Below are 27834 nucleotides of genomic sequence, written 5' to 3' on the forward strand. Positions count from 1 at the left end.
AACCTTTGACAGTATCATAAATAGCATTTAATCCACATTAGAAGTGCATGTGGTGACTGTGACAGGCAAACAAGACGAAAAGGAGATGCAGCTGTAAAGACATGGTCAACTGTCAACTTTCATACATAGCATATTGTGAAACAAACAGTACACCACTGAAACCCTACTATAAATAAATCTGAGGGACTCTGTTTTATAATAGACAATATCAATCAACATCTGTGCATAAACACTTAATTTCTAATGAGGATTCAACAGGTACATAAAACGATCTCATTTTTCTTTCTAGTCACCAACAGGACGCCCGTGTTTAAATTTTACATTGCTCTTTGAAAAGTCATTAGAAAAATCTCAAATCAACCTGGTATTTATTGATTGCCATTTCAGTTAACATTTAGGGGGAGCTGGGAAATGCTCCCTTCAGAGACAGAGTTTGTGTCTTTCCTCTGAACTGCAGAGAAGAGACTACATTCCAACTCAGAATACCAAACATTTCTTGTCACTTGACCTTTAGCTTGCAGGGACCTCCTGGTAGATAGAGCTATCTATCCCTTCCACATCCACATAGTGGCATTCACTTCAAGTGGCAGACTGCAGCACAGACTGAGGCTTTATGAATTAAGCGGAGGTGGCTTTGTGCAGTTGTCTATGTTCTCACCACCCTTTGAGGCCTGAGTTACAGTTGACACACTCCAAGAGGGGCCAGCCTGGCATTCTGCCGTGTCTGTCTCCCCAGGTTAGCGAGACAAGGCAGTTCCACAAAGACCCGCTCAATCTATAGATAAACACGAGCCAGCAGCCTGCACTGCAGATCCAATGGGACAGTAATACAGGTGGCTCGACAAAGCCCTGAAAACTAAGTGTGTGGTCATAAATTAGTCTAGTTCTCTGGGCTGTATGAAGCTGTAGACACACATGGCCTCACATGCCTTGCATGGTACACAAAACACTCACATGCACTTTGTGATGAATGGCTGCCAGCCTATCCAGCCTGTCTATGCCATAGTTATTAAATCCTGCTTAATTGGACTATCAATCACCGAATTCTAAAGGCCTCTCAGGTCTGCAATTCCAATCACATCCAGTTCAAGTGGCCTTCAAAACCTCTGAGTATTACACCACCCACAATAATACAGCTATAAGCTGCGTGAGTAGCAAAACCCAAAAACCATACCAAGACACGGCTTCTACAATGGCGTAGTGCCTGGACTGCAAATGCCAACAGTGAGGAACCATCCGAAGACTGAGAGCACCAAGTTGTGTCAGCAGTCAGCAATTTTTGCCTTATCCTTTGGCACTGGTTCACAATCCACTTTTCAAAGTATTCAGAATAAGATTAATAAGATTACTATGAAAGCACAGATGCAATAAATCCATCCATGTAGTGGCATGGCTCATACCGGGTAGGAACGTTGAGAAGGACTATTTTTTAGCACAAAAGAGAGGCTGAAGTCATATCTGCAGCTGATGGCATCATCTGAACACTGTGGGGTGAGTTATTTCTCCCACAGTAGGCTAAAAGGTCTTCACGTCAGTGGGGGCATCAATTTTGGATGATGAATGAATGTGTCACTACAAAATCTACAAAACAACAAGTAAATATTTGACTAAACAGAAGCAAAGCCAATAAACATTTGGATTGCAAGACAATATTAATGGAGGCAACTATGACAGCTTGGCAGTGCCTCTTTATTACTACTCTGCTCTGACTTTTCTTAAGTGATGAGAACTATAATGTTCAAATACATTTAACTGACTAATCAATCCATGAATACAACTAACATTAAAGCTCACCTGTTTTTTCTCTTTACAGAAACGCCACTTCTTCGATTTTGGGATCATTTAAACCAGGGGCTCATCTACGAACCAACAATCATCTGGTCCCACAACAAAGGGCACCACCATCTGAAACTATACTATAATAACCAAACTTCACTGTGAGCTATTGGACTTGATTGCAGTTTTTTTTGACTACTCTCAGTCTTTTACCTTTATTGAATTCAATTTAGTTTTTGCCTTCAGTCTTTAATACATCAAAATCTGCCAATAAATAAATGCTTAGCGTCAATGCAGCAGCAATATTATACTGCTGGTGAATGTTATTGCCTCTACGTTTTGAAAAATTAAACTCCCATTTGCAAACATATTTTACTTTTAAATGTTTATGATTTTAGTCATATAACAGAGGGAGATTATGACCACCAAAATCACACATTATGCACTTCATTTAGTGAAAGAATGGAGTAGCAATGAAGTCAGTTTCAATTGTCCTAAACCCCCTAAAGTAAGAGGGCTCCGACATTTCAGGGGCTTCAGTAAAACTGTATTTGGAACTGTGTAAATGACTAATGCTGTTACTTGAAAATATTTGTTTTCTATGAAGTTAGTGCTGTTCTTTTGATTTTTTTTTAATATGAAATAAAGTATCCAGGGGACTGTACATTAGTACCTGTGGCATGAGTAAATGCCTGCTCTTGTAAAATCTTTTTCACCTGCTCTAATAAACGTGCACACACATCCCTGCCCCAGGGCTCACCCAGCTAGTCAGACTCCCCATCTTTGTAGTTCAGGTTTTGATCAATTTAAGCCTTTTTTATTAGAGTATTTTATGGCAGAAATCCTGAGGTAAGACTTAATTTCAAAAACAACGCTACCATCACTGTCTTTGTTGCAGTGTTTAAGGGGGTCCGTCAGGACCTGAGCACAACTTCAGTCATATGAACAAAACCATAGAACCATAGAACGACATACAAACAAACCAAAGCTCGCTCAACAGACATGTCATTCAACTGCTGTGACTTCTATCTACAAATTAGAAGGTTGTATAAACAAGATCAAGCGCACTGCAGACCCAACACTGATTATCTGAATTTAGCAGTAACACTTTTATCGCTTGTTTCTCACCTGTGTTAATCTTGGAAGTAATCCGGGACAGGTCGATGCGACGAGGGGGACGCACGGGTGTGGACTTCTTTGTAGTGCTGGTTTTATGTCTTTCCAAAGGTTTGCTTATCTTGGACAGTGGAGCAAAAATTCCTATAAAAGTAGAAAAGGCTCTAAGCATAACCAAGTAAGAATATCATCACTGACGATGCACAGAATGAGGATAATCTAAATACATAAAAGGGCAGCATGACAGAGATTTTCTGTGCCAAGACACAATTTATGTGCTGAAAACAGAATGAATTTACTGACATTTGGCCAAAAGGTCAAATATTATTTCCTATGGTTAGATCAGACACCACTGAAAAACTAACCAGACAATTTAAAAGGTCCAGGAAACGATTATGTTATTATGTGAACTGCAGTCAGTGTGTTGCTGCTCATGTCTGAATGCAGGAGAACACATAAAAAAAGTCTTGTTTGATCATTCAAGTTTGCTTTGTACCATTACACCATTTAATATGGGCTCAAAACATAAAAGCTACACTTTTAGAGCCTACACAGTTGGTAAGTTTATAATCTAAATAAGGGAGCAGTCGTGTCTGTCATTGTTTTTGCTTCCAAGCACCGAGGCGTGACCTACCATGTTTGTTTCGACAGGTGAAATACTGAACACCTGCTACCGAGCCATCGTTCTTCCCTTCTGGTTTGTCCAGTTCCACTCCGGCCCACAGGCCACCGGAGAACTCGGTGCTGCCGCAGAACCGCAGAGTTCCAACCTGTGTGAATAGATGTATGTACCACAGGAGGTCAAACAGAAAATATGGAAAACACACCATTCACTAAAAGAACTGGAACCAGCACTGAGCACTGGGTTAAAGATAAGATTTTTGATTAGCAAACCACACAACTTGGCACAAAGTATTTCCTGGTACGGCCTTAGAGAAAAGCACACAACACACACACTACAGTGGCAGGAGCCTTTGACAAGAAGAACAGGGGCAATAGAGGGTGGCTAGCTGTGTACATCAGTGTGCACACATTAAGAATATCAGAAGAGGCGATTAATCAAATGCTTTTACTTCTGAGTCCTAAAACAGTAAGCTTCCACAGGTGATTAAGTATACTGCCAGATCCACTGCATTATCATAGACCCAAGATCCATAAATCTGGTGTTCACAGAGAAGCTGGTCATGACAGAAAATCAACAGTAAACTGAAATGAAATTATGCATTTTGAAGCACATTGTATAATCCCATATGGTAGAGTTTGCAAATATGAGACCTGAGTTTGAAGAGCTGGAGCTCATTGTTCTAATGTTTCTCCACTGCACAGCGTTCTTTAACATATTCACAATAAGCTGCTGTGCAGTGCTTTGCATTTGTTTTACAGTAAAACTAATGATAAGCAACTCACCACCAATACCACTGAGCACTAAAGCCAGCCACATCACTTATGTTAACAGCTGACCGTCTTCCCACAGTCACTGACTTTGATTCATCTGCAACCATTTAAATGGTAAATGTCAGAAACCTTAAAGCTTGGGTTTACTTGCATAGACAAACGCAAGAAATTCAGATGTCTTTGAGTCAAGAAAAACTCCCCTAGTGGCTGTTTGCAGGTTATTTTCACAAATTCAGACTTCCATAAAAGTATTAAGACTTCAGTAACACCGACTCTTTCAGCATGATCTCTCCCGTGGCCTTGGTTTTAATAAAATTGCACAATTTTAACTCATGAGCCCTTAGAGTGGAAAAGGTGCTCCCTAATCAAATAAGAGTCAATTTTTAAGATATCTTTCATAAAAGTGGAGTTATTTAAAGAATGACTACAAATCTTTTTGATGTAATGGGGCCTACATCATTTATTTAAAAAAAAAAAAAAGTTCCACAGCACCACTTTAAATACCAAATTTGTTTTTCAGTGAGTTTGAGGTCTGAGCACATTCATTACTCCCTCTTCAATGATGAAGGGTTATGAGAAGGGGGCACGTCTTCAAAGTCTAGGCATAAAGGGTATCGTGTCCCTTACAGACTGGGCACATTTATTCAGTATAGGGGTATATAAATAAAACTGACTTTACTCATGAAGTCTAAGATTATTTGTACAAGGGTAAAGGTGTCATTGCAAAAAAAAAAAAGAAAAAAAAAGAAAAGCTGTTTAAATTTCATTACTTTCAATCATGCTGGATGCTAGGTGTCTGCAGAGAGGTAATACTGAAAGGAGCAATAGGTAATAGCGAGAGGTAATTGAAGAGTTTTAACTTACAAATTGTGCAACTCACGTCAGCTATAATGTCATGGCTTACACGGATGGTGTGCGAAACAGATCTCCTGAGATTTAGTGCAGTAAAAAGGATATTACATTTAACAAAGCTCAATTTAATTCCTTCTATTAGAAATATCATTGTTTGCCATTTTTCATTACTCTGGTCGTCTTCACGCGACACTCTTTCAGCATGAGGACAAAGAAACTTAGTAAATATTCTACTGTGTGAGAAATGGATGCAGTTCCAGAAGTACAGAGCAGACCCCATAACTGTCAAAAAAAATTGTCTTCGGGGAAGAAAAATGGAAAAGCTGTTAAGTATTAGTGATGTTGAATTACCTATGACTGCCATAAAGTAAGGTAATTTTGTGCCCGTGGCACTGCACTCAGTGTCTTTCACCTGCTTTGTTAGGTCACATAGGGTGGACTGGGCCCATGCTGTCAGCCTGATGATTTCAAATTAAAACACAAAGCACAAAGAGAAAGATTTCTGGGGTCCTCATTTAATTTTAGAGCAGAGGCACTATGTAGCAAATTGTCAGAGCTGAACAGTGCAACGAACTCAATTAGAAAAATGAATTGTATTTAACCTATGGGGCTAAATACCCCTTCTTATAAAAGTGTGATTCATTTCAAAAGGATTGCACATGGCTTAAGGTCCCAGCATGGTACTGCATTGGTAGTCTGTAGGTGCTGTGCACACGTATTCACATGCTGTCACTGGTAGACTGTACAATGTTAAAAGAAATGTGGATTTTTTTAGTACTTTGTTCTCGTGACCGAGCCAAAGTATGAAAACACGTACACACAAAAAGAGAAAAAACTACTTCTTTGTAGCAAATTGAAACTGCTGTAACTGTTCTTTTCAACCATCAGTGCTTTTTTTGGTCTTTGATGTTTCATATGTCTTTATTTCAGCATTACCTGGTCAAGCCAAGCCATCTTTTTAACCAATCAACATTCACCTATGCACAGCATCATCACTGTCAGGCTATGAGAACTGAAACCAACACAGTACCATGAATCCTATTTTACAAAACTGCACCAAGGTTACTGATTAGGGTAATGAGTAACACTGCAGAGCTAATGGCAACCAATACAGAGCTTTTTTGCCATTACTCTCTTGCCTTCCCCCTTAGGACCAAAATCTGTACATGCATCTTTGCCATACTGCCTTACTTAATTGGTTAAGAATTAATTGCATCAGTATATTTATTTCTACTTATCATACAGTGATGTTATACGTCATACTGTTACAGCTTTGCCATTATTAATCACCTAAACTGGTGGTTTGATGCACTTTTTCCCCTCTTTCTTTAGACATTACCACATATTCTTTATATCCACCATGAGGACGATGTTTTTTTCTTTTCTTTTCTGTACTTTGACAATTTGTTGCCAATTAATGCCTTCCCACATACTATATCTGTCATTCCTCACAGCCACACTTCGACATCCATACTTTTCTATCTTAATGCAGTGTGCTGTGTATAGCTCTGTTATAGTTACACTGTATGTGTTAGAATTATGACCAAAAAAAAAATAACTAAAGAGGACAGGGCATTTTTTTTAAATGCTAAGTATAATTACACTGTGACTAGTCAACAGATTTTGTATAAATGCTTTTAATTACAGCACTGCTATGTTTACAGTTGAACTCATTAGACATTCTCACTGCTACAAAGAAACAGCCAGTACTGTTTAGCTCACACTGCCGCCTGTGAACATGGACTGGGTGAGAGTCCGCGAATAGAAAAGAATGACCCGCAGACAAAGAACATGAGCGCATGCATTTGTAAAACTTCTAATACTGATACCAGACACCGTAGATGAACATGCTCAGATAAATGTTGATGATGTGCCAGAGTGATCTGATGGCCATAACCGAGAGTGCTTGATGGATTCCCAAATGGTGTTGCTTAGCAACTGGAAATTATTTTGTCTTGGTTGAAAATGTAACCAAAGCTTCTAACTTTGGTTATAATGGACTACGGCACCGGTGCATGGCACTAATGTGATGCAGGATCCATGATATAAAGACCTGGACTGTTGGATTGATGGAGGTGTAGCTTAGTAAATGCAACACCGATTCTATATGTGCATTTATTACTGACAGGAGGTTATTATCTCTTTGGTACACAGATATTAATAACAGATATTAATAACCTTGGGCTGGCCAATCTGTTCTATTCTCTGATTGGCATATAAATCTCCAATAACCAATACTATTACTAACTGGGGTGGTGGTGGTAGTATTGTGTTAATGTGAATCCATTTAAGCAGCACCATCCAATTGGGTTCTGCCAACAGATGTTTATTTCAAAATGAGCGGCGACAGCACGCCAGTCAAGGCAATTTTTAAAAATGTAATTTCCCCAGTTGTGCTTTAAATTAATATGATTATTATGAGATCCATAATAAATTGAATCTGCCTCATTATAATTACATGGTGCAAAACCACATATAACAATATGAGCAACACAGATGTGCCTGGGTAGGCACACAGGTTCACGCCCTGACTTCTGTGCTCCTCTAAAATGAATGCGTGTGTGGAGAGGCTACAGCAACCCATCATAAAATACGAGCATATTTCTGACTGCTGGACTGATTTTTTTAAGCTAAGGCTTAATGTAACTGTGCATTTGCAGAGACACTCAGTTACTGTCTCCTTAACTCCTTTTTCTACCAGGTTATTTTGTCATGAAATACTCTGCTGTGGGTGGGACTGACAGGTAGAGAGAGGAGAGAAAAGTGAGAATTCTTACAGAGAAAAAAAAAACACTGGACCACATAGTAGAATCGTATATTAAAGGTAAATAAGTAGAGAGCCAGCAAGTATTATGTCTTAATACCACGTCAGCTGTTCAGCTTTCACCCACACACGGTGCCTTATGAGGGGTGGATAAATGATGGAGCACTATGGAGCAAATCTCCCAACCTTACCCATAATCTCATAGCCATCATTATGGTTAACTAAAACTAGATGTGGGTAAAAAAGTAACAATACAAACTATAATTTGGGAGGAAAAATACAGAACTAACTGAAATGATTATGTAAACCCACAAAACTAAAATTAAATAAAAATAGAAAGCAAATATTCTTTTCAGTTTTAGTCTTTGTCAATATGATAACATCTGTTAGCAAAACCTGCTCGATGAGGCTTTGGCGCACCTGTTTCAGACTTGGAATGCCACACATGACTCCCTTCAAAAGGCGCTGTATTAAATTCTTAAACTAACAAATACCCTACATATTATGATAATTAAAAAGGACTAACACTACCACTCAAATATTTAAAACACAAAACAAAAAATATATACTGTCTAACAATTTTCAAAAAACTAAATTGAAAGTAGTAAACCCATCCTGGAAACTAACAAATTAAATTAAATTTAAAACATAAAAAAACAACACAAAAATGATAAAAAGTACTTTTAAAATATAAAACGATAATAACTCTGTTCGCCTCCAGCATGAAAAGAAAGATGGAAGCTTTATCAGCAGGAGAGCTTTGATGAACAATTAGTGACTGTTAGTTCCTCAAAATTTACTCTTTTTTTTTAGGTCGATAATTTTACAAACTCCTTCAGTCAGTTTCCATATGAAATGGCTCACCTGTCTCTCCTCCACTCTTCAGCATGCTCTCCCCACACGCAGTAAAACCAAGTGAAACAAAAGGTGCAAAGAGGAAATAAAACGAGCATCTCTGCAAGAATACAGTTACATCAAACTCTCATTTAAAAATCAGCCTGACAAACACAAATACCCTCTTTCTGCTTTGCCTGGTTTTAAGATGATGACATAACCCTACTCTAAAGAAAATATCATTCAAAGTTTCTTCATACTACTCCATCCAACACAGACTTTTCCAGTGGAACAGGAAACTCACACGCTATACAGGATTCATGCACAACCATGCAGACGGTTTAATCTCTGCTTAAAGTGTCTCCAGAGTGTTTAGAAACATCAGGATAAAAAGTGTCTTGAGTGTCGTTGTGGTATGTGCAGAAAGCTTGGACTTCAATGTAACAGCAGGTGAAAAATCTATTGCAACATTAAGATGAAAAGAGCACACGGCATCATCGATACTCCAGCGTTTCCAGTCTGTCAACCAGCAGGAGCTGATAATTTAATCGCAGCACACACAAAAGGCTCCACTGGCACCGTATCGTTTTAAACAGCATCCCACTGTCAGGCCTTATCAAGGGCTTTAATTTCCACTGTCCCAAGTGGACTTGCAAGTGGCCTCAAAATTGTTTCCTGGTGGTATTCATTTTCCGGCAAACTTAGATGGATACAACCAAATCTTGCTAGCTACTACTTCTGCTACAACTTCGCTTCAGTTTGTGAAAGCATATGAAATACTGGCAAGACATGACCTGCAAATTTACAAAGTAATAAAGGGGAAAAAATTACAGTAAGTGTCAGAGAGACGCTCAATTTCAGTAGAAAAAAGGCTGACTGAAGCCGCTAAACCAAAGTTAGTATCATATTCCAGTACAAAACTGAAAAAGCAAAGGCAGAGCCCTGCATTAGTGAGCTTTGTTTAAATACACTGACTCGCTGCTGCTAAGAGACAGCTCATTTTAGACTTTCTCCCTATAAATGGAGAAGTGTGGACTTATGTGAATTCAGCTAATCACTGAGTCATAATTAGAGGGCTGTGAAACTTCCCTCTATTGTACCATTCTGAGATATGAAATAGGTTTGTTTTTTTTTACATCTCAGCAAAGCTTTAAGTAAGACTGAAAGTACTGCTGTATAAAAGTGAAGATCAGTGCTCAGAGCCACAACTCACCTTCTGTGCAGCTATAATCACACGGTCACCTAGACGGATTCCCATGGAGGCGAGCTGTATCCTGGCCTTATCAGAGAGAGCAGGGAGGGACTGGGCTTTCAGGGTGAGGGGCAGAGGGGAGCTGGGTCTGGGTAATGCTTGTCTCAGCAAAGTCCGGAGCTCCTTGGCCATGGCTGCTGCATCAGCCATGTCCAGAGGCATGTCGAGGGGATCAGGCACCACGTCTGCTGGACACTGCCCTTTTTCATTCTTTAACCGGACACAAGGAGAAAAAGCAAAACAGAAAACAACACACATAAGAGGAATGTTTTACTGATCAGGTAAGAGAATGTTATAAGCAGAGATTTCGAAAAAGGACATTCATTTAAACCATTATATCTGCAACTAAGCACAGCACTAAAGACATCTGCATTGCAGAGGTCATCCAAATGATTGACTATGGTGAATAGCTACGGTTTTAAATTAATAAAAAAAAAAAAAAGGGTGGAGGTGGGGGGATAATCCGGACCACCCTCGGCTCCAATAACTAAACACACAGCAGAACACTTTCTCTGACATCTGTTTCAGCTCCACTGGCACGAGGACAGATACAGGAAACCTTTACCACCTCACAGCACACTCTCTTTTTATTCGTCTCTCTTTTTATATATGAGATTTTTATTCACTGAGCTCTTATTTTATGTCCTTTTTTCTACTTTCTATTTAAATGAGCCAAGGTAAAATCAGTCTTGCTTGATTGTTTTTTCCCCATACTGTACTAACCTTAATGAGCTTTTCTACTTTTTGTTGCTACAGACTCTTTATTTAGTCTTATTTAAAAAAATAAAGTGCATCTTATCTAAAGATGGCAAACATAATAATTACAGCAACAAAGACATCTACAACAACACTGCAGCAAAATTCATCAAGGCAACACCTGCAATCCTGTTAGCTAAACAGCACACACCTGCAACTAAGCAGTAACTACCAATTACATCTGCGCCCAAGCTGCCACAGCAATGACAACACACGCAGCAAAACATACTAACCCCTACAATGGAAGTTAGCTACAGCTGCAATACAGAAACAAGGTGAGTGGTTCGATACCTGGAAGCTCCAGCAATCCCAAAGTATCTTTGGGCAAGATGCTGAAGTTGCTCCTGATGTATTTATTGGTGTGAATTTTACATAGGAAGGACTTATACATAGAAAAAAGCGCTTTTATGAATGTGTGTAAATGTGTGTGAATGGGTGAACAACACCTGTTCTATAAAGATCTTTGAGTGCTCAAAGTAGAAAAGCAATATATATATACACACACACACTTCAATTCAATTGGATAGCGTCAAATCACAACAACAGTTGCAGTCGCCTCAAGGCATTTTATATTGTAAGGTAAAGACTCTACAATAATACAGAGAAAACCCCAACAATCACACTATCACTATGAACAAGCACCTGGCAACAGTGGAAAGGAAGTCCTTTTTTAAGGAAGGAAGAAACCTCAGGCAGAAGCAGGCTCAGGGAGGAGCAACCATATGCTTCGAGTGGGGGGGGGGTTAGTCCATTTATCTCCAGCTAAACCAATCACTGCAACTGCAGTAACTAAACTACCAATTACATCTGTCCCCAAAAGGCCGCTGCAATAACAAGACATGTCACAAAGCACGGCAATACTTGCAACTAAACCAAGCACTGAACTACAGCAACAATAATAAATACAGAAACATTTTAACTGAACCAACAAGCAAAATCAGAGCAGCAACTGCCTACGACAAAACCTACAAACGCAGCAATAGCAACATCAGTCACTAAACATGGTAACCCCACTACAACCAAATCAATCACTCAAACTACCACAACACTGCTCACCAAGCATGGAAACAACACTGTCAGGTGAAGCTTTTACCTGAACCGGCAGGTAGGGAAGCAAGAAATAAGAAAGCAGAGGTTAAAGCAGAAACGGACCATCAGTTAATATCACTCAGGAAAAAAAACAGAGCCAGTTTCTTTAACGCACGAGTGTGAAAGCTTCCATCCCAAATGAAAAGTGTAAACTTACTAATGCGTTATGAATCCATTAAGTGCAAACAGTGTGACCCAGACAGTCTCATTAATGCTGGGAGATGTGTGCAATAAACCGATCCCACTTACCAGAACACTGATATGATATTAGAAACTGCCCAACTGCAAGCACAAGACTGGACTTCATGTTGGTAGGAGCACTGAAGCGCTGAACCTTCTGACAAAACACAGAATTCATGCACTCCACTTGAGCAGAAAATAATTGGCTGAACTTGAACTGGTGCTTTTTTATTTCAACAATATCAGTTGGGCCAAGAGTACCTGAGAATGAGGATGTATTGCATGCTGAAGTACTGCTCAGTAAAGAAAGAATTTAGCCAGTAGTTTTTATAGCAGTGAATGAGAACCAACAGCGCTCGACCTACAAACTGAGGCTTATATCTGGAACTCTAATCCCTGCGGGTTAGATGTTTACATTTGGAGGAGGAAAGAGGAGGCTTGTGTGTTGAAAAGTAAAAAACTGAAATAAAGCAGTTTTATCTAGAAAAAAAAACAAACCACTAGCTGAGAACAACAGTGAGACAGCTTGCCAGCTCTCGCAATATTGATCAATACTAATTAAATCAAATGCAGCATAAGCATCACTGATGACAGACTGCTTTCAAAAGACAAAGTAGTTTTGTTTTTTTTATGTCCATCTCCAAAATGGTCACGATCATTTCTGTATGCTGCACCTAATCGCATCTTATTCATGTTGTCAGGGCAAGAGACGCACAACATGAGCATTTAGTCACGTAAAGAAACTACAGTCAGGGAGAGCTTAGAGAGACTAAGCAAGCTTAAGTGTCAGCGGAGGTAGGAAGATACGGCTGTGGAGGCGTGACAGACGAGAGGAGCTCATCCAGCACTACGGCGCAGGATTAATTGGGGCACACTTGCATTTGCCAGCCCCTCCAGCAACAATACAAGTGGTCTTTGATAAATATCAAAACCCAGCTTGCCTTTCATTGCCGAGGCCTGTCGCTCTCATGTTGTAACACTGAGCTAAAGTACCAAACAATCAATCTGTCTTCATGTGCCTAGAGTGAAGGCAGCATGCCACAGGACTAGCTCCAGGAAAGAAATACTTAGCTCTGTGGCGATATCTATATTTAAAGGAGTGCATTTAAAGCATGCAATCTTTTTTTTTTTTTTTAAACAGTTGGGCAACCCTAATCATCTCCCCATGTATACTTTAGATTGATGGGGTAATAAACAGAACAATAATCACCTCTAGACAAGTCCAGTGTATTTCACTTAAGTACCATAATGTAATACCATGCCAAGCTCCCACGGTGAACCATTTTTTAAGCACTGTCACACTCTCACCCACTGACATGTGACAAATGCCTTTCACAACTACACAACAGCCATACTTCATTTGTTACGGTTAAATTATGAGAGCTTTGAAAGATGCTTTTAATGCTTATGCACAACAGGCAGAATACCTGAAACATATTTGAAACTCTTGCAAATGATTTGTAAATCGTTGCATTTAAGTGACTTTTTTTCTTTGCTGCAATCCTGGGATAGAAAAATGAAGCCAACATGAAAGTGCTAATAACTGCAATTCCACCGCTGTTGCAGTGCAGGAATCAGCATAGCCTTCTCCACATCTTTTCCACACTTTGACCCTGTGATTCAGCTGCCATATGTTCAGGTTCCAGTGCGGATGTTGCCGACACCAGGGCACACAGGCCTGACCTCCCGGCAGCCCCATGAGGCCGCAGTGTGACCGAGTGAGGAAACTAATCCTTGTGGTGTCGTCTTCTTGGGACGTAAACATCGTAGCCCGTCTCTAACATCCCCATGTTATGGAACTGTTGAATAGGCTGTACAACAGTACGAGATTTATGCCAAGAAGCATCTTTACAACAAAGAAATAATCGACTAAACACAAATTTCTTTAATTTTTGTGCAAAGTTTATCCTGGAACCAACACAAAACAAGATTTATTTACTGAGAAAGTAAAATAAAGCTGACTAAGTAAACACCTTCTGTTATTGTTAACAGCTGAACTTCCCATGAGCTGTTTGCTGAAATTCAGAATGTGCAGGGAAACATGTCAATCCACCCACCCAAAATCCTCCACATACCAAACAGATCTGCAACAGCAGCTCACATTTAATCCGAAACTGAAAGAGAAATAAGTGAGCAGTTCACCACAGTAACTTTTTTTACTAATGCAAGGAATGATGAGTCGCCACAGCTCTCAATCCATAAGGTATGTAGCAAGGGAAGCACGAAAGGCCAGCAACATTTTTATTTTTTCCATCCTTTTTAAAAAAAACTTTCCATTGCTCCAATACTCAGTTTGTTGTGATTAATCTCTGCAGTGCCAGTGAAGAGAAATATCAAATTAAACCACTTCCATGCCTGACCTTTACTCAGAAAGAAACTGAATTTCTTGGCTCTGATATCACGAACACACTGCCAGCCAACACCATCATTTTTCAAATGCGAATTTCACAATTTGTCAAACACATGAAAAGTCAATGCAGGAAAAAAAAGAATAGTACTGAAGGATGTGGCTGATTGTGATGAATTACACATTATTACAACTATAAGACTGTTTTTCATTTTAAAGGGAGTAATAAATTAATGTTGCCTTCTTTGTGTGTTTGTTCCAGGTTGTGCTTTAATTTTGAGTAATGATAAGATGACGACATTACAGCAAATGCGCCACCTTATAGAAGATCAAAGTTGCACAAATCAAAAATGGGGGAAAAAAAATACATGACTAATACACTGATGTTTATATTTAAATTCCTCCATTTCAAATTATATTTATTTTTCCATTATATTTTCAATTTCCTTATTTTAAAATAAGTCAGTGGTCTCTGTATACCTGTTGTGAGCTTGGTCTGCATTGCCAACAAAAAGCTGGATCCCCTCCCAGTGGGTGTTGGACTCCACCGGGGCTGCCCTTTGTCACTGATCCTGTTCATAATTTTTTAGGACAGATTTCTAGATGCAGCTGAGGAGGGAAGGGTATCAGATTTGGTGGTCTCGAGATCTCATTTCTGCTTTCTGTGGATGGTGTGTTCTTGTTGGCTTCATCGAGCAATAACCTCACACTCTCACTGAGGTGGTTTAAAGCAGAGTGTGAAGTGGCGGGGATGAGAATTGGCAGCTCGCAATCTGAGGCCATGTTTCTCAGTCACACAAGGTGGAATGCCCATTCCAGGACGGGAACATGCTGCTACCCTAGTTTGGAGTAGGATGCCTCCTGGACGGCTCCTAGGTGAAGTGTTCCAGGCATCTCTCACCAGAAGGACGCCCTGGGCAAGACCCAGGAGATGCTGGAGAGATTACATCTCTCAGTTGGGTAGGGAATCCCTAGGTGACCCCCACAAAGAGCTGGCGAGAGGTAGTTCTGGGCATCTCTGCTTAGATTGCTACCCTGTGACCAGGACCACACTGCTAGTAAACTGAGCTGTTCTAGCTAAAGAACTAATAATAAAAAAAACAACAACAAAATATATGAAAAACAGAATCTATTAATAGAATCAATTTAGCTAATTTCAATCCTCCGTACTAAAATGACTGTCATCGTCTGGGTAACAGCAAACACACGGGTCCTTCCAAATAATGATAAAGATTACAAGAAGAAAAAAATATTGCAATATCGGAGCTTATAAAAGCCGATGCAGCATATCTCTAGAGCCAACTGCCAGCAGCAGTGATAAACCTTAAATAATAAAGCAGACAGAAAATAATCTTCCCTCTGTGGCGTTTTAACTTTTGCTTGGCAAGATAACGACTAAACAGAAACCAAGAAAACCTCTGAATAAAAAGGGGTTTCAAAAAGCCAGCCTGGTAATTTCTAACCACATAGTCCATATATCTTGCAAGCATTGCATTCACTCAGTAAGATATAGAGCCTCTGCTCTCATATTTGAGAAAGGAAATTACTGGATTATGGTGTGCAGTGCTTTGGTGACCTCCAGTGGGAAAATTAGTGCTTACAGAGACCAGGCACTAGACCTGTTTACAAACAGCTTCTATACTTCTGAAGCCAAAATGTGCAATATTAAAGATAACCACACTGCAAGTTTCAATACAGATATAACATTTTGAATAAAACCCATAAGCTATGACAGCCCATATATTCATGCCAAAAACATTATCTAGTGGGACCCTGCTGTGTATATACTTTAGCTCAAGATAACAGCTGATCAGGGCTGTTCAGCAAAGCCCTCAATCAAGATTTAAATGAAACTGAGATGCAACCGAGAGGCACAAAAGCAAACAGAGCAAGCACAAGACATCGAAGTAGTCAATCTATTCAAAAATGTCTGTGAAATCTGTAGTCTAAGCAGCTGCCTTCTCAGGTGTTAGCTGACAGCTGAGTCAGAAGATGTCAATGTGCACAAACAAAAAACCCCCACTGAATATCTAAAATTGGAAAAAAAAAAAACCCTGATAGATTACCTGGACTTTTATACCAAAAAGATTACGATCTGTCCTTTTTTTCTTTTTTTTTTCCTTTTAAACTGAGCAGGCAGATTTCCTCTGCAAAGGTCTCCATCAAATCACAGTAATTCGGTCTAGCAGTAAACAAAAAGAGCAAAGATTGAATCGCATCAGGAAGGTTTGTAAAGGTGAAAGTGGGAAAATTGTGGGAGTCAATTTTCTATTTCAACGGGAGTTATGAATGCTGACATCTGAGAAAATGCAGGGGGCAAAAACAGTGTCATCACCGCCTACAATCTAATGATATCCAATACAAGAGCTACGAAACAACAATCAGTTTGTTGAGATTACATTAGAGAAGAGCAGGGTCACTCGCATGCTGTTTTTAGAGCTACAGTTCACAGTGGTGGTGGTGCACTGGGCTGCTTTAACTCAATGCGTTGCGCTAAAATGATTAGTGAGTTAAGAAAAAAATGAAAACGGATGAATAAACTGCTTGTTTATTTCAATTTAACAACTAAAGGAAACTAATGTGCTAATGTCGTCCAGTTACATTAAATTAAATCTCATCTAAATTCTATATCTCTTGTTCAAGTCTCAAAACAAAGGTTCATTTCTATATATGAAATATGACTTCCATTCTCTATCATTAGCATCATTAACAGCTGTTTCTGATTTGATCCATTTTCTTATAGAATTTTTCATACCTGATGTGAAAAATATTAAACGTGTTCATATTTTTTTTTAAACTTACCAGGCACCAGGGTCCAGAAAGGTTTTTGAACATTAAGATACTGTTTCCTTTTGTGAATCTGATGTACAGGCTTGCAAAAGTATTCGGCCCCCTTGAACTTTTCCACATTTTGTCACATTACAGCCACAAACACGAATCAATTTTATTGAAATTCCACGTGAAAGACCAATACAAAGTGGTGTACACGTGAGAAGTGGAACGAAAATCATACATGATTCCAAACATTTTTTACAAATAAATAACTGAAAAGTGGGGTGTGCGTAATTATTCAGCCCCCTGAGTCATGTATGATTTTCGTTCCACTTCTCACGTGTACACCACTATGTATTGGTCTTTCACGTGGAATTTCGATAAAATTGATTCGTGTTTGTGGCTGTAATGTGACGTAATGTGACAAAATGTGGAAAAGTTCAAGGGGGCCAAATACTTTTGCAAGCCACTGTATATTGTAAATGGTAAATGGATTTTTTTTTAATACCCTGGTGGAAGTTAAGATAAAGGCACTAACAGGTAATGTGTGCAAATAAAAAGCATCCAGGTTGTGAATTTTTACAATCACAAGGTTCATAACAAAACTCAGAGCTTATTTTGTGCAAGCGAGTTTGTGTCTGTTTGAATAAGGATTTGTCTGCACAAAGACGTGTGCATACAGCTCATGGGGAACCCAATAGCACAATCCATATGGATGACGCTACACATAAATTGAAACAGGGCAGTGGAATTCACCTCAAACACCAGAAGGGCAAAGGTCAAAAACCACAGAATGAAAAACCTGAAATAGCAGCTGGAGTGAAAACGTTTTTTAAAATACTCGTTTCACATCAGCTCTTTAGAAAATATAGCTTTGCTCCTCTCAGTGGCTCACAAGACCCAAGGCAAGCACAAGCAAGAGGAACCCTCAGACTGGTTGTTTGTGACGCTGCCCCCGGTGACAGTAAACAGCGATCTGTAGGCTGTGAATAAGACTTCTGCAGAACCATGTTGGAGCCCCAAGTCACAAGGAGGTGGAGGGGTGGGCGTGCTGACCTCTGTGGCCGTCTTCAATTTAGAGGTGGGGACAGACTAAAAAAAAAAGTTTAAGCCAAGTTGGGATTTTCTTGACAATATGTTAGTCCCGACTATGAGATATGAAGATGTAGAAGTCAGAATACTGATTGTACAGAAATTACATTTGTTCCTGCTAGGTAGCTGATGCTAGGTGGTTAAATCAAAGGGACTAAGGCACCTCCCTTACCAGTGAGGGGAAAAAAGGCTAATTAAATATGTTATGTCAAAATAACATGTCAAAAGAAATGAGAAAAAAACCCATTTCAAATTAAAAACATCTGGACCATGTATCCTCTCGCTCCTCCTCAGCTAAATCTACAGGAAGCGCTACCCGAAAAACGCATCCACAACCCACCATCTTCACCTGAATGTACATGAATAAACCTTTTCACTTGTCACAGCAGGAGAAGTGGTGCAAATAACCTAAAAATCAATAACATTACCAATGAGTCAGTTGCATTAAGTGCAGTTAAGGTATGTCATTGAGGCAACAGGCACAAAAGACTGCACTAAGTGAAATATGACCATCATACCCACTTATATGCTTTTTCAGCTATGACAAAGCAGTCTTACTGATCTTAAAACCATGCAATTACCTGACGCATCTGGTACTGACAGTCAAGCCGCATAGGACTCTTAAATATTGTTATCTTTGCAAGTGCTACAGCTTATTTAAACCATTCTGCACAACTGCTTTGCAAGTGTTATGTGGCATATTTTCACCTGCTCAAGTCTCAAGAGCTCAAATCTCCAGCAACACTTGAATCTCAAAGAACTTTGCTCGACTGACACATTATAGCCTGCGGCCTTCACTAAGGTCATCATAAAACATTGAAATTTTAAAGTATGGACAAGTATGGAGTAGGAAAAAAAAAGGAAAAAAAAAAATCATAAATATCCATGTATAGTTCAGTAAATTTGGCAGCTACAAGGATGGGCTCGGCATATTAATGGTTATATCACAGACTTATTAATATTTGAGTCATTCTTCTGTCAGGAGCATTAAAGATAACAATCTAACATAACAGAAAAAAAGAAACACTAAAAACAACCAATACAATAAGTAACCTACCCTCTGTGAACAAAACTTAAATACTAGACTATAAAATCAGTACTTAACAGACTGGCTGTTATACTTTTAGCTTAGATGCTACAATGTTTTTTTGTTTGTTTCGTTTTTTTAATGGCTGCTGTTTTTAGTCATGTGGCTTGTTAGCATTAATGTTTCCACAACAAATGATTCTGTCATCAGATAAAACACTTCTTAACCTTGAGCATGTAAACTGCGCCTCCATTACTTTTTGTGGAGGAGCTTCCTGAGCTCCACCCACAATGGAAGTCCAGGAGCAGGATAGCCTGATTTTTGAAAACTGAAAAACTTGCATAGAGCAAATTGTTCTATGCAAATTGTTCTATTAATGATGTTGTTCCACCATCATGGATTATAATGTAAACTAACTTGTTTTTTTTTTTTTTTAGGGGTAACTGTTTTACAAATGTAATCCAGTCACATGACTACAGCTGTAAATTAGAAGTGTGCAGAGCTCTTACAGGTCACTTCTCACTACAATCATCAGCACATCAGGTGGCGAATAATTTAATACATTTAAACCGCTGGGAACGCCCAAGTGGATGTTTTATCTGCTCCAAGGTTAAAGCAATATTTTAAAACTTCATATCATGCATAAAATTATGACCAGTATGTAACCCAGTACTAGTTGGGCTTATGGTCATGTTACATCAGTGCAATCATTGAACACATGGTTAATACCAAATTTGGTCGCTAATCCTATCGTGTTTCCATTTTTTCACCCTTATGTTGACCAATATCAGCATACTGGCAAAAAAAGAAAAAAAAGAAAAAAAAGATGGCATTTACTAGTGTGTGTCACATCAGTTTGGCCCGAGCCAGAAGTTCACGGGACCACAATGAAGTGCTACAAGACTTCTTTGTTTTCTTGGAAAAAGAGGAAATAATTAAAACAATAGCAAAGAAAATCGTTCATCCATCAATCCATCAGTGCATCATTATTTATAACCAAAAAAAGAACAGTGTGGCTCATTTGCTGACTGTAGAAGCAACAAATATATAAATAAATATAGATCTTCTGAGAAGATCTTCATTTTTTAACATTTATATAATGTAACTGACTCATCAAGCATCGATTCTCATCTCTGTGACTTAAAATCGAAAAGGCAGATCAATACCGATATGCAATCCTAATTAAATGTAATAATTCTTCGGTCGGTTTGATGAAGGAATTCAATCTGTCAAATTCACAGGATGACTTGTGAGTCTGCTGCTGTGTGCGTATACGCAGAACAACTATGGCACTTACTCTGAAAGCAGGATTGGCTCCCAGTTCCAAGAGACACTTGACAGCTGATGTGCACAGGTTGGATGCGGCGATGTGCAGAGCTGTGCCAAAATCAAAGTCACTGCAGGTGGCATCAACATCTACAACATAAAAAGACCATCGGGAGGTTAGGAATACACAGTTACATGGCTTGTATGGCTGTGTTAAGAATTAATTGACACTTTATTATTAACTTGCATCATTTTCTACCTGGTGTCTCAAATGCAAACACTGGGTTTAAACATTGTCTTTTACACTTAGTTGCTTAAACAAACTGAAAACCTTCCCCATACACACAAACCGTGCCTTTGTTGAAGTCATTTCCTAATTAACCTGCTCTTGTAAAACCAGTTCTATTGCCCTCACCATTTGTATTTGAGCAGACTGCTGAGAGCAGAACTGCTGCATGGTTTGTCTGAATAAATTAAGCACCACTGTCACAGCAGAGATGTTGAGCTTTGCGAAGGCAGAAATCTCAAAGTATGTATAATGAATGCACCAGAACTCCAGAAACTTTAATAAGTTAACATGAAACAAGTTTGGACAATAAAGGGGAATTTAGAATGTGGTTTACTGAGTTGTCAGACTTGCTGTATCAAACTAAGAACTTCAGATAACTCAGGAAATCCACATCTGGAAACAGAGCCCACATCCATGATTCTGAAGCGTTTGGCAGCTGCTCTCAGGACTCATGATTATTTTACATGATTGCTTACAGTCTTTGGGAAAAAACAGAAGTTGTTACATTTACTTTATTTACAATTCAACTGAAAATAAACGTAAAAACATTCAAACTGAATTAAAACTGCCACCACATGGCAGTGGGATTTTTTACCGAAAGAAGAAAGTAAAAGAAATTGTCAATTATTTTGATTTATTAATAGGTGGAAACCAAATATGGAACTAAATGTGGAACTAAAATTGATTTGATTAACTGCACAGCACTATCAACACTTAGTTTATTCTCACAGTACACAACATTCTAAACTGCCGTAAAATAAATATTCATAGAGAATGTGCAAATCCAGGTCCCAGCTACATCGAGATCCAATATCAAAAGAGTAAGGTATGCAGAAAGAAATCTTTCTGGACTAACAAATAGATAAAGTACTTTAAGTGTGGGAAAAAAGCAGACAGCAACAGTCAGACATACTGCACCATTAACAGGAAGAATGAGGAAACTGTGCTTGCTGCACACAAAGACCATATGATCCTTGTGTCTCATTGATAAGCCAAATAATCGAATGTCAGTTTTTGCTCAAAGTATTTGTGGAATATTTTTACATTGTGCCACAGCAGAATATAGATTATTTTTGCTAGTGAATTAACAAATTATAGCTGCTTGTTAACACTTTCAACCAGATTCAACTGCTGCTAACTTCTTGTTAACGCAGATGTCTACTGCACATCAGTGCAGTTAGGGTTAGACAAAACTGAGCATTAGAGTAGGAAAGAAAGGCGACTTAAGTAACACTGAACATGGTGTGGTTGTTAGTGCCAGACACACTCGTGTGAATAGAGCATAATAGAGCTTATCTGCTGGAATTTTCCCACACAACCATCTCTAAAGTTTACAAAAAATGGCTGGAAAGAGTGCAATGAGAGGTGAGAGGAGAATGGCAAGACTGTTATGAGGTGAAAGCAAGATCACAGTAACTCAAGAGCATTTCTGAACACACAATACGTCCAGCATTGAAGCAGATGGGCCACAGCAGCAGAAGACCACACTGGGGTGCCACTCCTATTAAATAAAAACGGGAAACTGAGGCTAGGGTAAGTTCAGCCACCTGGGAGGGGCTCAGAGTAGATCCGCTGCTCTTCCACATCAAAAGGAGAACGCCTTGGTGTTCCCCCAGACGATGCTGGCTGTCTGGCTGGATTTCCCATGGGTCCTGGATCTCAAATGTGGTTCTATACCATATTTAGGATGTGGTGGAACAGTGTAATAAGGATGTGCAGCTGATAAACCTGGAGTCAACTTATGATGCCATCATGTCAACATGGAGCAAAATTTCCTGGGTCCAACCCATTTCTAAGAAGTTGTATCTAATGAAGTGGCCTGTGAATGTATATAGATGCTAATATCAACCTCTGAAGTCTACTGCTTTTACGGTGTTACGTACATGTTATTAGTGTTTTAGACGTCATTTGCAGAGTGTTGCTCTCCTGTAGGAGTGGTTTTCAGAATACTACACAATGTGCACATTTGTTATACTATAAGTAATCATTGAGATAATATTGACAGTAATAGAGCACTTTGTCATGTTTAAATGTCTATAGCGGATGGCTTATCAAGGAATTGAGTCTCTTGTCAACTCCCTGTATTTGCAGTCATAATCAGTGACTGATGGGCAAAAAACGAAATCTTAGCTCTGATCTATTTACAAAAAAGGCCCAAAATATCGGCCATCATCCCAAGAGGCTAAGTCATCAGACAACAGCCCATAGGTTTCCAGACTGGACCGAACATCATTTCGTTTGGCAAAGGGAAAGCTGGGTTGACTGCAAACTTGGAACATAACACCCAAAATGTAGAACAGAGATATGAAATCAAATCAAATGACACATTTTCAAAAAAAAAGGGAAAAAAAAGAAAACAACAAACACTGGTAAGCATGAAATAAAACGTGCAAAGCTGGTTTTAACATTTAGTGATTAGTTTGTATTTGTGTGCAATGATGAGAAAACCACACTTCTGTCTGACTGTCATTTACTGAGGCAAGCTTTTCATCGAGCACCTTCTTCAAGACACTTCTCTCGTTATCATTTGATCCAACGCAATCAACAAGGTTTTATCTGCTGAGTAACGATTTTCATAAATTGGACATCACAGCCGTATGAAAAGAGCGACGATCAATCAGCATACAGTATCCTCGTGCTGCCAGTGTACAAGCAGACAATGAGCCGCCAGTATAAAAAGCTAATGACAGGGCTCCTGTACAGTTTCCATTTCAAAAGAACTTCGATTCTTTTACAGAAATAACATTTTGAAACAAATTTTGAAAATTTTAGAACCAATTTAACATCTAACAACACTTCATGTAACCATTTCAAATTCAAATCCCTACTTTTTCAAAGGATGGAGGCTCTTTATTTTGATACCTGGAACAGCAGGATGGTAGCATTTATTTTTCCCAGCTTGATTTGTATTTATGTAGTTACAAAGTGCTAAACAATAAGCTTAACATAAAAAGAAATTACACAGAATTCAGGGCAATTTCATATTTAACAGAAACAAAGGAAAAAATATATTCCCCCCCCAAAAAATCCTACCCAATAAAAGACAGGTAAGAGTCTCAACGAGGTATTAGTGTTTTAAAAAGCCAAAAGATAAAAAAAAAAAAAGATTTTAAGAGATTTAAAAGAGGTTGCAGTTACACTGCCTTGCATCTTCCAGCAGGTTTACTATAAGAAATCAACACATTCAGTGCCTTCACTGTACGCACATCAATCTTGCCTACAAGAGTTGTCACCCCCATAGGGCCATTCTGAGCCAAGAAAATCCCTGAGACAGGCTGTTTATTTGAGGAAATACAGTATCTGCCTGTCCTTACAGCTAGGGTGACCTTTCATCTCTCTGCTCCAGCTGCAGCTCTGCTCTCACCTCCAGGCTGGGATGCCTGCAGCACCACACGGATAAGCTGGGGCACATCGAAGTACGCAGCGTAGTGCAAAGCCCTCATGTTAGTCCACCGTGAACGAAGGTTTGGATCCGCGCCCAGGGCGAGGAGCTGCCGAGCAAAGCTCGCTGCCGTGTCTGCATCGCCTGAAGAACAGGTCACAAACACAGGTGTTAGAGTTGAGAGGAGTTGTAGTAACAGACAGTAAGTCAGCTCTAAAGAGTGTATTTAAGAAGTGGTTGATGAACAGCTGCACTTACTGAGGTATACAGAATAATGTTCAGCAGTAGAGTGGTCACATAAATTAACACACACATACGTCAGAGTAGATGTCTGTTTATTTCTACCCTGCAGCTGAGAGTGCTTATTCACCACCTCTGTCAATACTTACCAATGCCTGGGGCTCCGGCCTTGCAGCAGTAGTGCAGGAGGCTCATATCTGTCAGACCGTCTCGATCATTCACAGCACAGCCTCTCTTTAGGATCTGTGCAAAGAAAAGATATGCAGTATGTGCCACTAAGGACTTGGTGTTGGCGTGCAGAAATCTTCCATAACAGGTTAAAATGAAATTAGGGGGAAATTGTGTGATGAATGACAAGTAATTCAAGGCTTTCATAACTCTACTCATCTTTAAATCTGGACAACAGGTGTTACGTAAACTGACATTGAAACAAGGTATTTATTTCTCAAGGGTGATAGTTACTCAGAGAAAATGATCGCCTTCTTTTACCCTTGAGATGAGTGCTTCTCTGCACAGTTTACTGCAATGCAGCTACTTTGTGTAACACGGGCAGAAGGGATTTGGTGTGTATCTGAACAGAGTCCATAACAATGAAAAAAAATAAATCAGAACTTATATTAATCTGAAGTCCTCTGAAGTTTCAGTTGATTATATTATGACAAAAATAAAAGCATTACAGCTACAGAAGGGACCGCTGTGAAATTCCGCAGCAGCTGGACATTTTTTAATGTCACCTCATTGCCGATGAGGTCAATGTTCTTCTGAACCTGGGGCACCCACTGCCTGAGGACAGCAAACAGCTCTGGTATGGTGGTGCTGGGATCCAACAGAACCTCCCTGCATTGCGGCTCACTGGGGTCAAAGAAGGAGAACTCTGGAAGCAATGAAGAGGAACGAAAGTGACACATGTTAAGTATAATGAGGAGTGGGACCGGAAATATTTCTCTCCCGTGTACAGACATGAAGAGAGCATGTGTGAAACTCTGCAGCACAGACGTTTATTGCAGACGTTTCTGCAACTGACTGTTCAATCGATTCAGCAAATTACTAATCTTGGGAAATGCCCTTGCTGCCCTTGCAGAGGCAAATGAAAACAGATGTGACAGTAGATGGCATGCCGTGAACCAAATGAGGCATTAGATGACCCGGCTGGGGCTGAAGGTAAATGGCTTTCACTGTGAAAGGCCAAAAGTTAACACTAACTGTAGTCGGCTAAGTCCGTAAGTATTTGGGCATGAAATTTTTCATAATTTTATCTCTGTACGCAACTACAGCAAATCTGAAATGAAATACTTTGATTAAAGATTCAACTTTAAGAGGGTCTTGGGGAAAAAAGGCATTAAACATATAAAAATTAGACTGTAAATTACATCACTCAACTTAGAAGTAATTGAACAGTCAAGTGTTACTTGACTTCTGTTCACCTCAAAAACCTAGCACCAAATCAACACAGTAATTTCTTAAAGAAATCAAACTTTCTTAAAATGCAGAGTCAGTACCAACTTTTAAAAAAAATTGTGACCACATCCAAGTATTTAAGGACATTAAAGCAAATCAGCATCAAACCTGCTGAAATGGCTTTACGATTAATTAGGTAATTCAAGATATAGACGATAACAGTCACAACGTTCTTGTTTAAAAATAAATCACTACAAAAGAACAATGTCAAAGTGTAACTAACATATCCAGCTACATTATTAGAACCCAGAGACTCTCTATCACCATCATCGCTCTGTGTCAATTTAAGCCATCAACCTTTCTTCAGTCTCATATCTTGTGGCATTTCACAGCCTGTCGATGCTGCAAAGAGAAAGCGTTAACTAGCCTGAAATGTCACATAGCTGCACAGTGAGAGCGTGAATACTCACCACAGTCACTGGGCATGGGTGCAGAGGCCACCTGGTGGATCACTGGCCGCTGATGAGAAGAGAGTCTAGCGCGGCAGCCCAGGACCGTGTCGCCTTCAACAGGCTCTGAAACATCCTCCTTTGTCATCTCCCCCTCAGGGCCTGCGGCTGGAACAATATTAGAAAGCCTATTCTGAGAACACAAGTAGGTCTAATCTCTCAATAAAAGCACACAGGCTAGCTACAGCGATGTTTTCATTTGATCTGGCAGTGCAATACAGGGAAATGTAACTTGTATGCACAGAACTAACATAATATAAAAAACATGGTATTTTAATCTGTGGTGTCGCCTGAAGAATATAGGGGGAAGGCGCATTCAAGCTATCACCCCAACAAGACAGGGCTTTTCAAAGAATGTCAGCATTTGACTCATAGCACCTTTGAGAGATTCCTTTGCCAGCAGATTAGAAAACAAAGAAAGGTTTTTGGTGAACACACCAAACTACGAGCCTAATCTCAAAAAAGTGACACTGTAATGCGGACACAGGAAGCTTTCACAAAGGAACCTTGGAGGCTGAACTAGAAGCATACACACACACCCACACACAGGTGTAAGCCTGGGAAAGCAACATTGAGCCTAAAATCTTCCCAACCAACCCTCACTCACTGTCATCTTCTCCTTTATCCTCTTTCTTGTTGATCTCCATGTGAGCCTCCCAGTCGTGCTAAGCTAAAATCAAAAGACACAGACTGGGTCCAGTAGAACATCTAACCAAAATCCTTCCCAAAATAACTCCAAAGCTCATTGACTGCCCCCCTCCTCAATCTCCAATAACACCCCCACTCTCTCTGATTATACCCTGTTGATCCCCTGACTCCCAGGTCCAGCAGCTATTTACAGCCTGTACACTTTCAAGCCAAGGAGCTTGTATATCTGACTCTCCCGGCTGGAATGTCACTCTCACTTTCCAGTCCTGTGAACCTCTGACCTCACTGACATAGAGTAGCCAAGCGTAACCCCTAGTGGAGGGAATGTGGCCTGTAGGCTGATAGCGCAAACAAACAGGAGGGAAGTGGTGGCTTTGATTAGAAGGCCTGTCGTTCACCACAAAGCCCAGTATCCATTTCCCCCGGACAGCAAACATCAGCCCTACTGAAGCAACCATAGGACAGACACAGAATACCTATCAGCCCCAGAGAGAGGGTAGCTGACTCTACACCCTGACCTCCATCCATTTGGTGTAAAGGAGAAAAAAAACCTCACTGTCACAATAGGGTTGTATTATCAAATAAAAGCAATTTCTTAAAAAAAAAGTATTTGAGCAAATTTGCAAGATATTTGTAGAAATATTTCAAGAAAAAAACTCATATTTCATAAGAAAAGGGGCTTAATAATATTAACCACTCTATTCTCTTTAAGTGCTTAACCGAACCACGATATTTGATAAGTGGACCCGCATTTGCTCCAGAAGAGCCCTGAAACTGAAGCGCCCTTTTTTTGATTAGCTTGTGGCACTTCACTTCACAGTCTGATTTTCCAACAGCATGCTGAGGTGAA

The 27834-nt window shown here is 39.5% G+C and overlaps 1 protein-coding gene across 4 annotated transcripts in view; it reads right to left on the reverse strand.

Moving 5' to 3' along the window:
• The window catches only part of LOC100710314 (CAP-Gly domain-containing linker protein 4), a 44978-nt gene that overhangs the window by 14251 nt on the left and 2893 nt on the right, over positions 1-27834 (reverse strand). For 2 of the 4 annotated variants that reach the window (XM_013271523.3, XM_013271524.3), the window contains exons 2-9: positions 26298-26444; positions 25164-25303; positions 24579-24672; positions 24172-24333; positions 20550-20668; positions 9951-10199; positions 3527-3662; positions 2905-3036 (exon numbers count right to left, since the gene is read on the reverse strand). In XM_013271523.3, the coding sequence (XP_013126977.1) occupies positions 2905-3036; positions 3527-3662; positions 9951-10199; positions 20550-20668; positions 24172-24333; positions 24579-24672; positions 25164-25303; positions 26298-26424 (1159 nt within the window). In that variant the 5' untranslated portion in view covers positions 26425-26444. Of the gene's footprint in view, positions 1-2904; positions 3037-3526; positions 3663-9950; positions 10200-20549; positions 20669-24171; positions 24334-24578; positions 24673-25163; positions 25304-26297; positions 26445-26943; positions 27452-27834 lie in introns of those variants that run through there. The other 2 variants (XM_013271521.3, XM_013271525.3) reach the window with 2 other exon arrangements.

The sequence above is a fragment of the Oreochromis niloticus genome, linkage group LG19, assembly GCF_001858045.2.
Source record: "Oreochromis niloticus isolate F11D_XX linkage group LG19, O_niloticus_UMD_NMBU, whole genome shotgun sequence".
Lineage (NCBI taxonomy): Eukaryota > Metazoa > Chordata > Actinopteri > Cichliformes > Cichlidae > Oreochromis > Oreochromis niloticus.